Raw genomic sequence first — 10,905 nt, forward strand, 5'->3', positions numbered from 1 at the left:
AGGATGCCTCAGTAAACAGAGACTGTTCCCCCCAGGAGCTGGCACACTGAAGAGGGAGCAGAGATGTTAGACAGACATGTGAGGGTGTTCCAGAGGAGCCGTGGAGGTTTTCTATCAGGGGAGCGGCACAATGTGCTAAAGTAATAGATGGAAGCCAGCCCCAGCACTCGAGGAAGAAGCAGGCGGATACCTGTGGGTTCAAGGCCAGCCTGGTCTACATAGTGAATTTCAGGTCAGCCAAGGCTACATTGTGAGATACCCCCCTAAGAAAAAAAAGTGAATTTAATTAAATCAATACATTGATTACAATTAAAGTAATTGGAAGAGGATGGAGGTGGAAATGAGATTAGTTAGGATGCAACTGCAGGAATCCGCAGAAAATATGGAGGTGCCTCCCTCGGTCAGAGCAATAGCAGTGGAGGTGGTGAGAACTGGTTAGATGTGCTTTGCTATACAAGGGACCTATTTTTGTCTGAAAAACAAAGGATTGAGACTGTAAAGTAAGAAAGCACAAAAGAGCTTCGGAGGTGGTAAAATTAACCTATATCTTGATTGTGGTGATTACACAAATCTATACATGCTCTAAAATTCATACAATAATACATTGAAAGGTTAATGCATAACCATTTGCAATTATTTTAGTGCCATATCTTTTCAAGGTATTCGCTAAAATATTTAAGGGCAAATTATATGAAACATGGTTTGCTTAAAAATGGTACTGGAAGGGCTGAGCAAATCAAGTTGCCCAGTGAGTCAAGTGCTTGCCAGGCAGTTGTGAGAACTTGTGTTTTTCACCAGTGCCCAGGAGGGGGGGGAATGGATGTGGTAGTGTGTACCTACAGTCCCAGCTCTAGGAAGTGGAGATGAGAGGCTCCTGGGGCTAACTGTGCAGCTGGTAGGCACAGGCAACCAAAGAGTTCCAGGTCCATTGACTGCCCTTGTCTCAAAAAATACGGTAGAAGTTGGGTACAGTGGTGAACACTTTAAGCCCAGCACTCGGGAAGCGGAGGCACATGGATCTCTATGTAGACCAGGCTGGTCTCGGAACTCACAGCGATCCTCCTGACTCTGCCTCTGCCTCCCTACTGCTGGGCATGTGCCACCACTGCCCGGCACCCAACTATTTATTATTTTTAGGGTTTTCAGGGAGAAGGGGTCCATGAGGTGCTGATTCAAATCACTGTTTAAGCCAATATAATGATGTTGGGGTGGGGGGGGGATATTGAAGGAAAGCTTCACTTCCCCCTTCCACACAAAACAAGGTCTCTTTTTCAAGGCTCCTTCGGAGGAGGCGGAGAAGGGGAGTGATGTTCCACCATTAGAGTAATGAGCCTGGTGAATATGTGACCTATGGGATGACTGGAATGACCTGTGGGGTCTACAGGATGGTTAAAATGGGATACTAGTCAGGCTGCTACTCCTGAAAGACATGGAGGTCAGGCATGGTCTTGTCAGCCCTTTGTGGTTACGGCCCACTTACCTGGAAGGCCTGTTTTCCTGCCTACGTGACGTGACAGGTGGGAACACAGAGTATGCAGGATGAGCCAGTCTCACACGCCTGATCCGGTGGTCCTCACTGTGTGCCCCTCTGACTGGAAGTACCCTCTCCTCTTGTCCTGTATCCCCGATGCCCCATCCCACCCAGGAAGAGGAGGAGGACCTGGGAGGAACCTCTACAGACAGAACCAGGCCGTGAAAAGGTCAATGGTGGTCAGCAAGGCGGGGACGTCGGGGGGCTCCAGTGACATTCTCAGCGAGCCCAGAAAAAGAAAACAGAACTTTTCTTGGATCACTCAGAGTTGACTGGAAACCAAGACCTCATTGTCCCCAGTGCCCTGAAGGTGTTCATTTCTGATGTTGGGAGTGTCATGTATGGGCCCCTCATCCATCACTCAAACAGCAAGTGTCACTCTCTTTGGGAAACGTGTGTGTGTGAAAGCATGTTCATCTTGGCAAATGTGCAGCCCCAGCGGCTTCTGGTGTCCATTTCTAAGTCCTGTTCCATGTTCACGATGTCAGCAGAGCTGAGTCCTTAAACCCTCGTGGAGCCTTGGGGCTGTCTTCTGACTTACAGCAGTGATGCTATCCAGTTAACATTTTGCCCTCTGACAGACACGACACTAAAGACAAGCACATCTCACCGCACCTCAGAATAACCTTATGAACCACATACCCAAAGATTACAAACAATATCGCCTACTGATGAAGAAATGCAGAGGAATGGAGTAAGTTGCCCAAGGCCGCAGGGCCACCAGGGGCTAGAGGCATAATTCTCGTGTGGTATTACCTGTCTTGGTGAGGACCTGTGGGAAGCTTGACTTGAACCAAAAGGAAGCCCTTGATTTTTAAAATACGTTTGTTTTATTTTTGTTTTGGGTATGAGTGTTTTGCCTCCATGTATGTATGTTTGTATGTGTGTCCACCGTGTGTGCCGTGCCCGAGGATGCCAGAAGAGGACACCAGAACCCCTAGAGTTAGGATGACAGACGGTCTAGTATATGGGTGCTGGGAACCCACCCAGGGTCCTGCACAAGAGTGATGAACTCTTTAACTACGAAGCCATCTTCCCAGCCCCTCTCGACTGAATCTGATGAACTGATGTCGTGAGCAGAATCAGTTGTTCTGTTTGAAGGACTAGGAAACGAAGCTGCCCTGCCACCCTTCCTGAAACATCAGCCAAACAGTACAATTGTCTGGCAAGGCAACCGGCTGGGAAAAAACCAAGAATTGCCATCTGATGACTTCCTGTTCTACTTTAAGCTTGTCTCTGGCTCAACACTCCACTTTCCATGAGATTTTCAAACCGGCCAGAAGATTTCTTATCACTCGAATTAGCCTGGCTCCATGTCAGACAGAACTGTCATCCCTTCCCTTTGGGGGTACTGTAAGTGGTGGAGGAGACCAGAAAGTTAGAAAAAAGTGGGTTGGTTGGGACCGCCTAGCTAAGCGCATCCTTGGACCACCCAATCCGTAGGGAAGAGGCGGGCCACACGGGCCCTCCCCCATAGACCACGCCCTGGAGAGCTCCGCCCCCGGGCCCGCCCCGCGGCGCATTATGGGATCTGTCAGCCCCACTGGAGCGGGACGCAGCCCTAGGTCATGGGAATCCAACCGGTAAGACCCTTGTTCGGTGCCCTGAGCCCGGGGTCCCCGCCTCAGCTGGTTCTGGGCAGTCGGCTCCACGGGGCTGGGCAGCCCAGCCCTGGATGCCGGGGTCCCGCTGCACCAGCTGCGGGTTGGGGACGCTACTCCGCTCACTTCTGTGGCTTTGGCATTCTCTCTCGCTGGAGCTCGGGATCTTCATCCCTGGTCCCCCACCTACCCCCTGGCTCCTCCTCTACCCGTAGAGCCCGGTCCTGCTAGCCTCTCTGGGGGTGGGGCTGCTGACTCTGTTCGGACTGGCTGTGGGTACCTATCTGGTTCGAAGATCCCGCCGGCCGAAGGTCACTCTCCAGGACCCGGATGAGAAGTACCTGCTGCGATTGCTAGACAAGACGGTAAGTTGTGGAGAAGGTGGGTAGGGTAGAGAGGGGACCGAAGTTCCCCTACTTGGAGGGATAGCATCTTTGGTGGTTGGATTGCTCCAAGGGACTTGGCAGACCAGACCTGCTTGATGAAACATCTTGTCATCCATCCTCTAGACTGTGAGCCACAACACCAGGAGGTTCCGCTTTGCCCTGCCCACCGCCCACCACATTCTGGGACTGCCTGTGGGTAAGGAAAAGGGAGTGGGCTTCTCTCCTTGGCATCCTACCAGGGCGAGTCACCGCTTAGCTATTTTTCCCTGTACACACCATTCCCCTTTCCTCGCTTGGCTTGGAATCCTTCAGCCTGTGAGGGACCACTCCTTTAGGGTGTGGCGTCTGTGCCCCTAGACATCTCTGACCTCCAGCAGCCCTCCCGCTTTCCCGTAGGACTCGTTATAACCCCCCTCCCACCCCAGCAAACACGAATTTCTTCCCACTGTGCGAACCCTCTGCTCACCTGCCGCCGCTAAGTTCCGGGCAGTAGCGGAGGGAGTTTCTCAGGTGGGAGGAGGCAGGAGCTACTGCTGAGGGGTCCTCCCCGAGGGACAGTCCCTTGGACCCACATCAGGAAGCAAAATATCCTTTTCTCTCAGATTTGGGTATTTTTGAAAGGTGACGGGGACACAGCACATCCACAGCAGCTTATGTAACTCTCCCCATGGTTCCAGGCAAGCATGTCTACCTCTCTGCCCGAATTGATGGAAGTCTAGTCATCAGGCCTTACACTCCTGTCACCAGTGATGAAGACCAAGGCTATGTGGATCTTGTCATCAAGGTAAGTGTAGAGAAAAGAGACCACAGGGCTGGGAAATTGGCCCACTCTCTGGGTAAAGCCCTTGCCACACAAGCCTGAGTTTGTATTCCCCAACATTTATGCACAAGCTGGACACAGTAGCCCATGCATCTGAAATCCCAGCGTGCCTCTGCTGGGAGATGGGAGCTGGGTGCCTGAGAAGTACCATGAACTCGGAGTTTAGGGACCCACTAGCCTTTCAAGAACAAGAAAGATCCTGCCTGAAACAAGATGAAAGACACAGATCAACATCTGAGGTTGTTCTCCGAACTCTCCACCCTTGCTGTGGCAGGCATGCGCGCGCGCACGCACACACTACACGTGTGCATACACACACACATTCATACACATTTTCCTCCTCTCTGCATCATCAGGTTTATCTGAAAGGCGTGCACCCCAAATTTCCTGAAGGAGGGAAGATGTCTCAGTACCTGGACAGCCTGAAGATTGGGGATGTGGTGGAGTTCCGAGGGCCAAGTGGGTTGCTCAGTTATGCTGGGAAAGGTGATTATCTGCCTCTTCCTTCCCGCCGTCTCACTTCTGTCCCTGCAGTCCCCGGTACAGTCTGTTTGTGCCCGCGCTGTGTCCCTAAAGCACCTATGGCACTGAAAGGCAGGTTTCACCTTGTTCATCAGCCATGGCGGCCAGCTGTGAAGATCACCAAACCTGTGCTTCTCCTTTCACTTCCCTCTGGCTAAGAACCTAGAGAGAAAGCTTTTAGCCCTTCCCAAGGGAACAGCTGGGTGCTGTACCATCCCCCTGGTGATTCTCCGGACCACCAGGGAAACGAAATTCACCCTGGCACCATGTCTACCACCTTCACCAGGGAACAGTGCTCTGCCGGAGGGTCTTTGCTCCACACATCTTCTCTTGCCCTCGCTTGGCTCTGAACCTTGCAGGCAGTGTGGGGCCACTGGGTTTCTTTGGGGTGTGGCTTCTGTGCCCCTACTCTGAGAACTGATGGGAGGCAGACAGCCCAGCCCCTCTGTCCTTCCCATGTAATTGTCAGGGCAGGTTTAACTCAAACCTCCCCCCACACACCCCAAGTCCCAGGATCAGATTTCAGAGCAGCTGCTAAAACAGCCTAGGGCATGTTTTCAATTCTGCGTTTGTTTACTTAGTCCCTGTCTGAACTGACTCTAACCCTTCACTTGACTTCTCAGGGAATTTTAACATTCAGCCCAACAAAAAATCTCCACCGGAACTGCGAGTGGCGAAGAAATTGGGAATGATTGCTGGTGGGACAGGTCTGTATCGCTGGAAGGATACTTTTGCTTATCATTGCTGGGTTTTGCTATGCAGATTCCTACATGATCTCAAGTTCTGTAATAGAGGACAAGCCATTAATCAAGGGACCCCCATCACTGCCTAGACTTCCCCAGTAGCTGAAATCATAAGCAAGTAGAAACAAAAATAATTTTTCACAGAATGAGAGCAATAAAGCGGGAGGGTTCTCCACAAACTGAGTGGATTTAATGACTTCGAGAGAAACAGGTATGAATAGTTGAGGAGGAAAAAGCCAGGCCTGGTGGTAACAGGCCTGTAATTGCAGCTACTTGGGGTTTGAATTAAGAGGATCAGAACGTTTAGAATCAGCCTAGGCTACATACATAAAAACAGAGTTCTAGCCCAGCCTGGCCACTTTAGTGAGCACGGTGGTAGAGGAGCACTTGCCTAGCATGTTGGGTGTCCTAGATTCAATCCTCTATATCACACAAAAAAGACTACTACAGTACCACATCTATTACATACCCACTACTCTGTAAGCAGGTAACCGTGAGCCTTCCTCATACGCAAATGAGGAAATGGAGATTTCCTAGAACTTAGGTTTCCACAGGGTTTTTTTTTTGTTGTTGTTGTTGTTTAGTTGGTTTGGGTTTTTTGGTTTTTAGAGACAGGGTTTCACTGTGTAGCCCTGGCTGTCCTGGAACTCATTCTGTAGACCAGGCTGGCTTCTGCCTCCCAAGTGCTGGGATTAAAGACGTGCACACCACCACTGCCCAGCTACCACAGGGTTATTTAGTTAGTAACGGCCACAGCCAGGATTTGAATCTGACTCTGCCCAATTCCAAAGAACATGTTCTTACCCTCTATAAGCAGCTTTCCAGGACTCTTATCATTGAAACAGAAAGGATGGTAGTGGTCTGTGATCTATGACTTTTTTTTTTTTTTTTTTTTTTTTTTGAGGCAGGATCTTGTTATGTAGCTCTGGTTGGCCCAGAACACTCTCTGTCCTCACAGAGATATGACAGAGTGCTGGGAATTAAAGACATGTGCTACTGTATCCGGCCTAATCTATAATGTCTGTGTTCCTACCTCCAAGAGACTTTCAGAGCAAGTGTCATAGATTGAGTCCTTCAAAGGGCTTCTACACTGTGTTCTTAGGTGAATATTAAGGCCCAGAAATGTAGGGCCTGGTGAACATGGAAGTGGAGGCCGAGGACTGGATACAACAGGGGAAACACAGGGAGTATGAATAATAAGCTTTGAGATGGCGGAGCTGGCCAGCGAAGGAGCCGGGGCAGAGCGGGAAGAACACATCTCACTATGCGGTATCTTCGTGCAGGAATCACCCCAATGTTGCAGCTGGTCCGGGCCATCCTGAAGGTTCCCGAAGATCCAACTCAGTGCTTTCTGCTCTTTGCCAACCAGGTTGGTTTGCTTTTCTCAGTCCCAGCACTTTCAAGTTGGCTGTGTGAATAGACAGGACTGAGACAGAGAACTGACCCATGCCTATTGCAGTGTCTGTCCAGAAGCCCCTCTGGGAATACAGGGTTCTCAATCACCGTAAGAAGGAAAGAGGGGAACCGGCAAGAAGAAGACGCAGATTTGGCTTCTAGTTCCCTCATGGCAGCTTATGACCTTCTCTCTCTCCAGTTCTACAGGGTCTGACACTCCCTCCTGAGTTCCAGGGGCAATGGGCACCCATGCAATGCACTTACATACATGCCGGCAAAATACTCATAAAATAAAAATAAATAAATACTGGGGGAAAAAAGAAAGAAAGAAAAGAAGGAAAGGAGACCTAATATTAAGCCAAATTTCTTCCCTTCCTCCCAGGGGAAACATGAGAAGATGGAGGTGTCTCCTGCTGAGCATGGGAACCTGGGCCTTCTGGGTCAAATACTCCTTTGTAATGTGTGAATGGAGGCCACTTCCTGACCCTTAGCACCACAAGCACTGCCAGGTCTTGACTCTTCCTAGAACCTGAGCAATGCTTTCCCTTTCCCTTTCCTTCTCGGCTGGAAGGTTGTCAGAGCAAAGGCCTTTCCTGATGTGGCCGGAGGTTTCTAAGACTCTGCTTCCCCATTTGCATTTCAGACTGAAAAAGACATCATCCTAAGGGAGGACCTAGAGGAACTGCAGGCCCAACATCCTAACCGGTTTAAGCTCTGGTTCACTCTGGACCATCCTCCAGAAGGTATCTTGTCATTTCTGAACATCCAGATAGTCCCTCATTATCTAAATCAAGACCTTGCCCCTCTGGGAGTTCTGGTTTCAGTAAAGCAGACCCTCCCGACACTGCCAGAATCCTAAATCCTGTGTGCACAGACAAAGTGATCTCCTGATCCCTCTCCTTGAGGCTCCTGTTTTTCAGGTGGGTGGCGGGGATGTGGCTATAGTGGCCGCTCCAACCTGAGACCTTCTCAGGAGCCCCCCCCCCCCCCGGGTCTTCCCAGTGGTCTGTCCTGGAAACATCACCTTCTCTTGCTGACATGGATCAGAAGCATGTGTTCCCTTCCTGTACTCCAGGTTGGACCTACAGCAAGGGCTTTGTGACTGCCGACATGATCCAGGAGCACCTGCCCGCTCCAGCGGATGATGTGCTGCTGCTGCTCTGTGGGCCGCCGCCTATGGTACAGCTGGCCTGCCATCCTAACCTGGACAAGCTGGGCTATTCACAAAAGATGCGATTCACCTACTGAGCGTCTCGAAGCCTCCCTGGTCCCATGTGTGCATTTGTCCCTCATCAGTTCTGGACCACCATGAGGCCTGGTGCCTGGGCTAAGAGCGCCAGCCTTTGGCGTCTCATCCTGGAACCTGGATGCTTGCAGAAATGACACTCCTCTAGCTGTGGTAGAGGCAAGTCAGGTGGAGTCACTCCCTGGAAGCCTCCCTCACTCTAATCTCCGTGTGATAAAAGGTCCAGATGAAGCTCACAAGGAGCAGTCTCTTCTGTAGGGTCAAAACGAAGGGAGTATATCCATTTGTCATAAGGCTGGCTAGTTCCTGAGAACATCATGGGCTCACCTTCTTTGTGTCTATGACGAGAGGAATGGGAAATGTGCATTGTGCTCAATATTCAGCATTTCACCTACTACTTATGTGAGTATGGGTTGAATGGGACTTATAGATATAGTCCTACGGAAACTGAAGGAAAGGAATTATTTCCCAGGATTCTAAACCTCAGAGAAAGGAGTCTATGTATTTGCATGTGTGTCTCTCAGCCCCTGCCCAGGTTAGCACGAAATGTGTACCCACAATGTAAGACTGCTGCTTGTACAAGAAGTCTCTGGCTGTTCAAATAAATGGAGCTGAGGCCTTGATGATCTCAAGGAGTCATTGTGTCTGGGGTCTTTGTCTCCTGATGCCTGAGGACACCGGAAGGGAAGGGCTCCCAGCACAGCATCTCCTGGGTGTTTTAAAGGGCTGCTGAGGAGTTGTGCCATGTGCTGAAATGTGAGCCGCCACCAGACTCGGGGCTCATTCCTGCTGCTGCCCGGCAGAGCCACAGCCCAAGTCCTCCCTGGAGCCTTTAGGGGTGGAGGGAAGAAAACACGGCGAGAGGGGGCTTTTAGAGTATGGATAGCCCACCCAGTGGTCCCTTAATTTGGCCAGTCTTCCCCCCTTTCTGTGGGCCTGCCTTCACGCTATTTACCCTTCAGGGTACCCAGCATACAAAACAAAGGATTGCCTTTCCATTTGGAAGGGACATCTGTCCCTTTAAAAAGTAACCTGACATCACCAGCTCTGAACAGATTTGGTGACTGGACAGAGTTGGCCTCTCCCAGCCCCATCAGTCCTAAATAGCCTTCTATGCTTGAGAATTCAAGATTCAGTCTACTCACTGCTCCCAGGACAGGACTAAGTCAGCACTTTGGCCTCTTTCTTAGTCTCGTTAGGAGAAAACAATGCTTTGGATTCAGTGGGAAGGTCAACTTTGTTTCTTTCCATTTTATTTTATATGTGTGGGCGTTTTGCCTGTATGCATGTCTATGCACCACATGCATGCAGCACCCAAGAATGCCAGAAGATAGCATCAGATCCCAGGGAACTGGAGTTACAGACATTTGAGAGCTGTGCATGTGGGTGCTGGGGATTGAACCCTGGTCCTCTGGAAGAGCAGCCAGTGCTCTTAACTGCTGAGCCACCTCTCCAGCCTCTCAATATGTTTTCCTGCATGGAACTGGGTGTCTGCCTCTGGGGCTCCTGACAGAAGACTTACGAGACCTTCAGAATTCACACACACACACACACACACACACACACACACACACACACACACACACACTAGTGGCAATAGAATAGATTTTTCAGTAAATTCTGTTGGTGTTATTCCATCTAATATATCTTGATTAACCAGTATGTGTGTCCCACTGCTCTGTGAGCCACCTCACCTTTGGAAAGGAAATTCTTGGGAGGATTGTTGAACTCAGCAAAGCAGCCCAGCAAAGACAGTTTCCTGTATGGAAGCTTACTAGTCCTTTTGTGCAGAAATGAGTGCAAACATTTATTAAGGACCCATCATGTGAGCGAGCAATGTACTCTGAGGTTACAGCTGTGACCAAGAAGAGCTGGTGGTAGATTTTTCTTCCCCAAACTCCTCCAAGTCTAAGATAGACAAGTAGCAAATCATCTCAGCACATGGTGATCAACACTACTGCAGAGGTGTAGGGCCCTAATAAGAAGGAGTTGAGAAAGAGTCAGAGGAGGAAGAATTTATGTCTTGTTAACAGACATGTACCAGGTACCATGCTAAGAATTCTGACTGCATTGCACAATATAATCCTTACAATAATCCTGTGAGTTGAAGATTAAGGATTTGCTGAAGGAAATGCAGCTGGTGAGTAGCTGGCAGAGCCTGAAGCTGAGTTTAGGATTATCTGCAGCCAAAGCCAAACCTAGAACTGAGCATTGTAAACTGCTTGGATCTTTTGGAAGACGGTGAGGGAAAGGCACTCCACAGAAGGATCCGAGTGCAAGAGCCAGAAGAGTGAAAGAGAAGGCTGGCCAGGGAAGGACACGGGGTCTACGTGAACCCAGAGACCATGCTTTTAACCAGAACAAAATTGACTTCACTCTCCTGGGACATCCATCTAGCATCCGGACAGCTTTCCCAGCATCTAGAAGCGTATTAGAGGGGCATCATTCTTTGGCGTGTAAGGAAATGGACAGTCCTCCAATTCTATATTGTGTAGTTCAGCTACGACAAGAAATATACCCTCTCTCGTCTTCCAGGTGTGCCCTCTGGGTCACATGGGAACATGGACTGGAGCGGAAAATTGTCAAGCTAGGCTTGTTTGAAACAACTTCTCCTTTTCTGAGAAATAACAGGAAACAAAACTCAAATCCAGTGGAGTGCCA

At 49.9% G+C, this 10,905-nt stretch overlaps 1 protein-coding gene across 1 annotated transcript; it reads left to right on the top strand.

Annotated features, from left to right (window-relative positions):
- The first annotated feature begins 2,956 nt into the window (after positions 1–2,956).
- On the top strand, positions 2,957–8,879 carry Cyb5r1 (cytochrome b5 reductase 1). Its single transcript, XM_006982465.4, has 9 exons — positions 2,957–3,114; positions 3,348–3,497; positions 3,642–3,714; positions 4,196–4,302; positions 4,695–4,824; positions 5,484–5,567; positions 6,887–6,972; positions 7,642–7,741; positions 8,074–8,879. The coding sequence occupies exons 1-9, from the start codon at positions 3,100–3,102 to the stop codon at positions 8,244–8,246; spliced, it is 918 nt and encodes a 305-aa protein (XP_006982527.1). The 5' UTR covers positions 2,957–3,099; the 3' UTR covers positions 8,247–8,879.
- Positions 8,880–10,905: the final 2,026 nt, after the last annotated feature.

The sequence above is a fragment of the Peromyscus maniculatus genome, chromosome 11, assembly GCF_049852395.1.
Source record: "Peromyscus maniculatus bairdii isolate BWxNUB_F1_BW_parent chromosome 11, HU_Pman_BW_mat_3.1, whole genome shotgun sequence".
Taxonomy (NCBI): Eukaryota; Metazoa; Chordata; class Mammalia; order Rodentia; family Cricetidae; genus Peromyscus; species Peromyscus maniculatus.

What these genes read in the sequence shown, in the direction of transcription:
- Cyb5r1 (XM_006982465.4), top strand. An exon ending in ATGTGGATCTTGTCATCAAG is followed by an intron (nt 4,303 to 4,694) that starts GTAAGTGTAGAG and finishes CTGCATCATCAG; the next exon opens with GTTTATCTGAAAGGCGTGCA. An exon ending in AATGATTGCTGGTGGGACAG is followed by an intron (nt 5,568 to 6,886) that starts GTCTGTATCGCT and finishes ATCTTCGTGCAG; the next exon opens with GAATCACCCCAATGTTGCAG.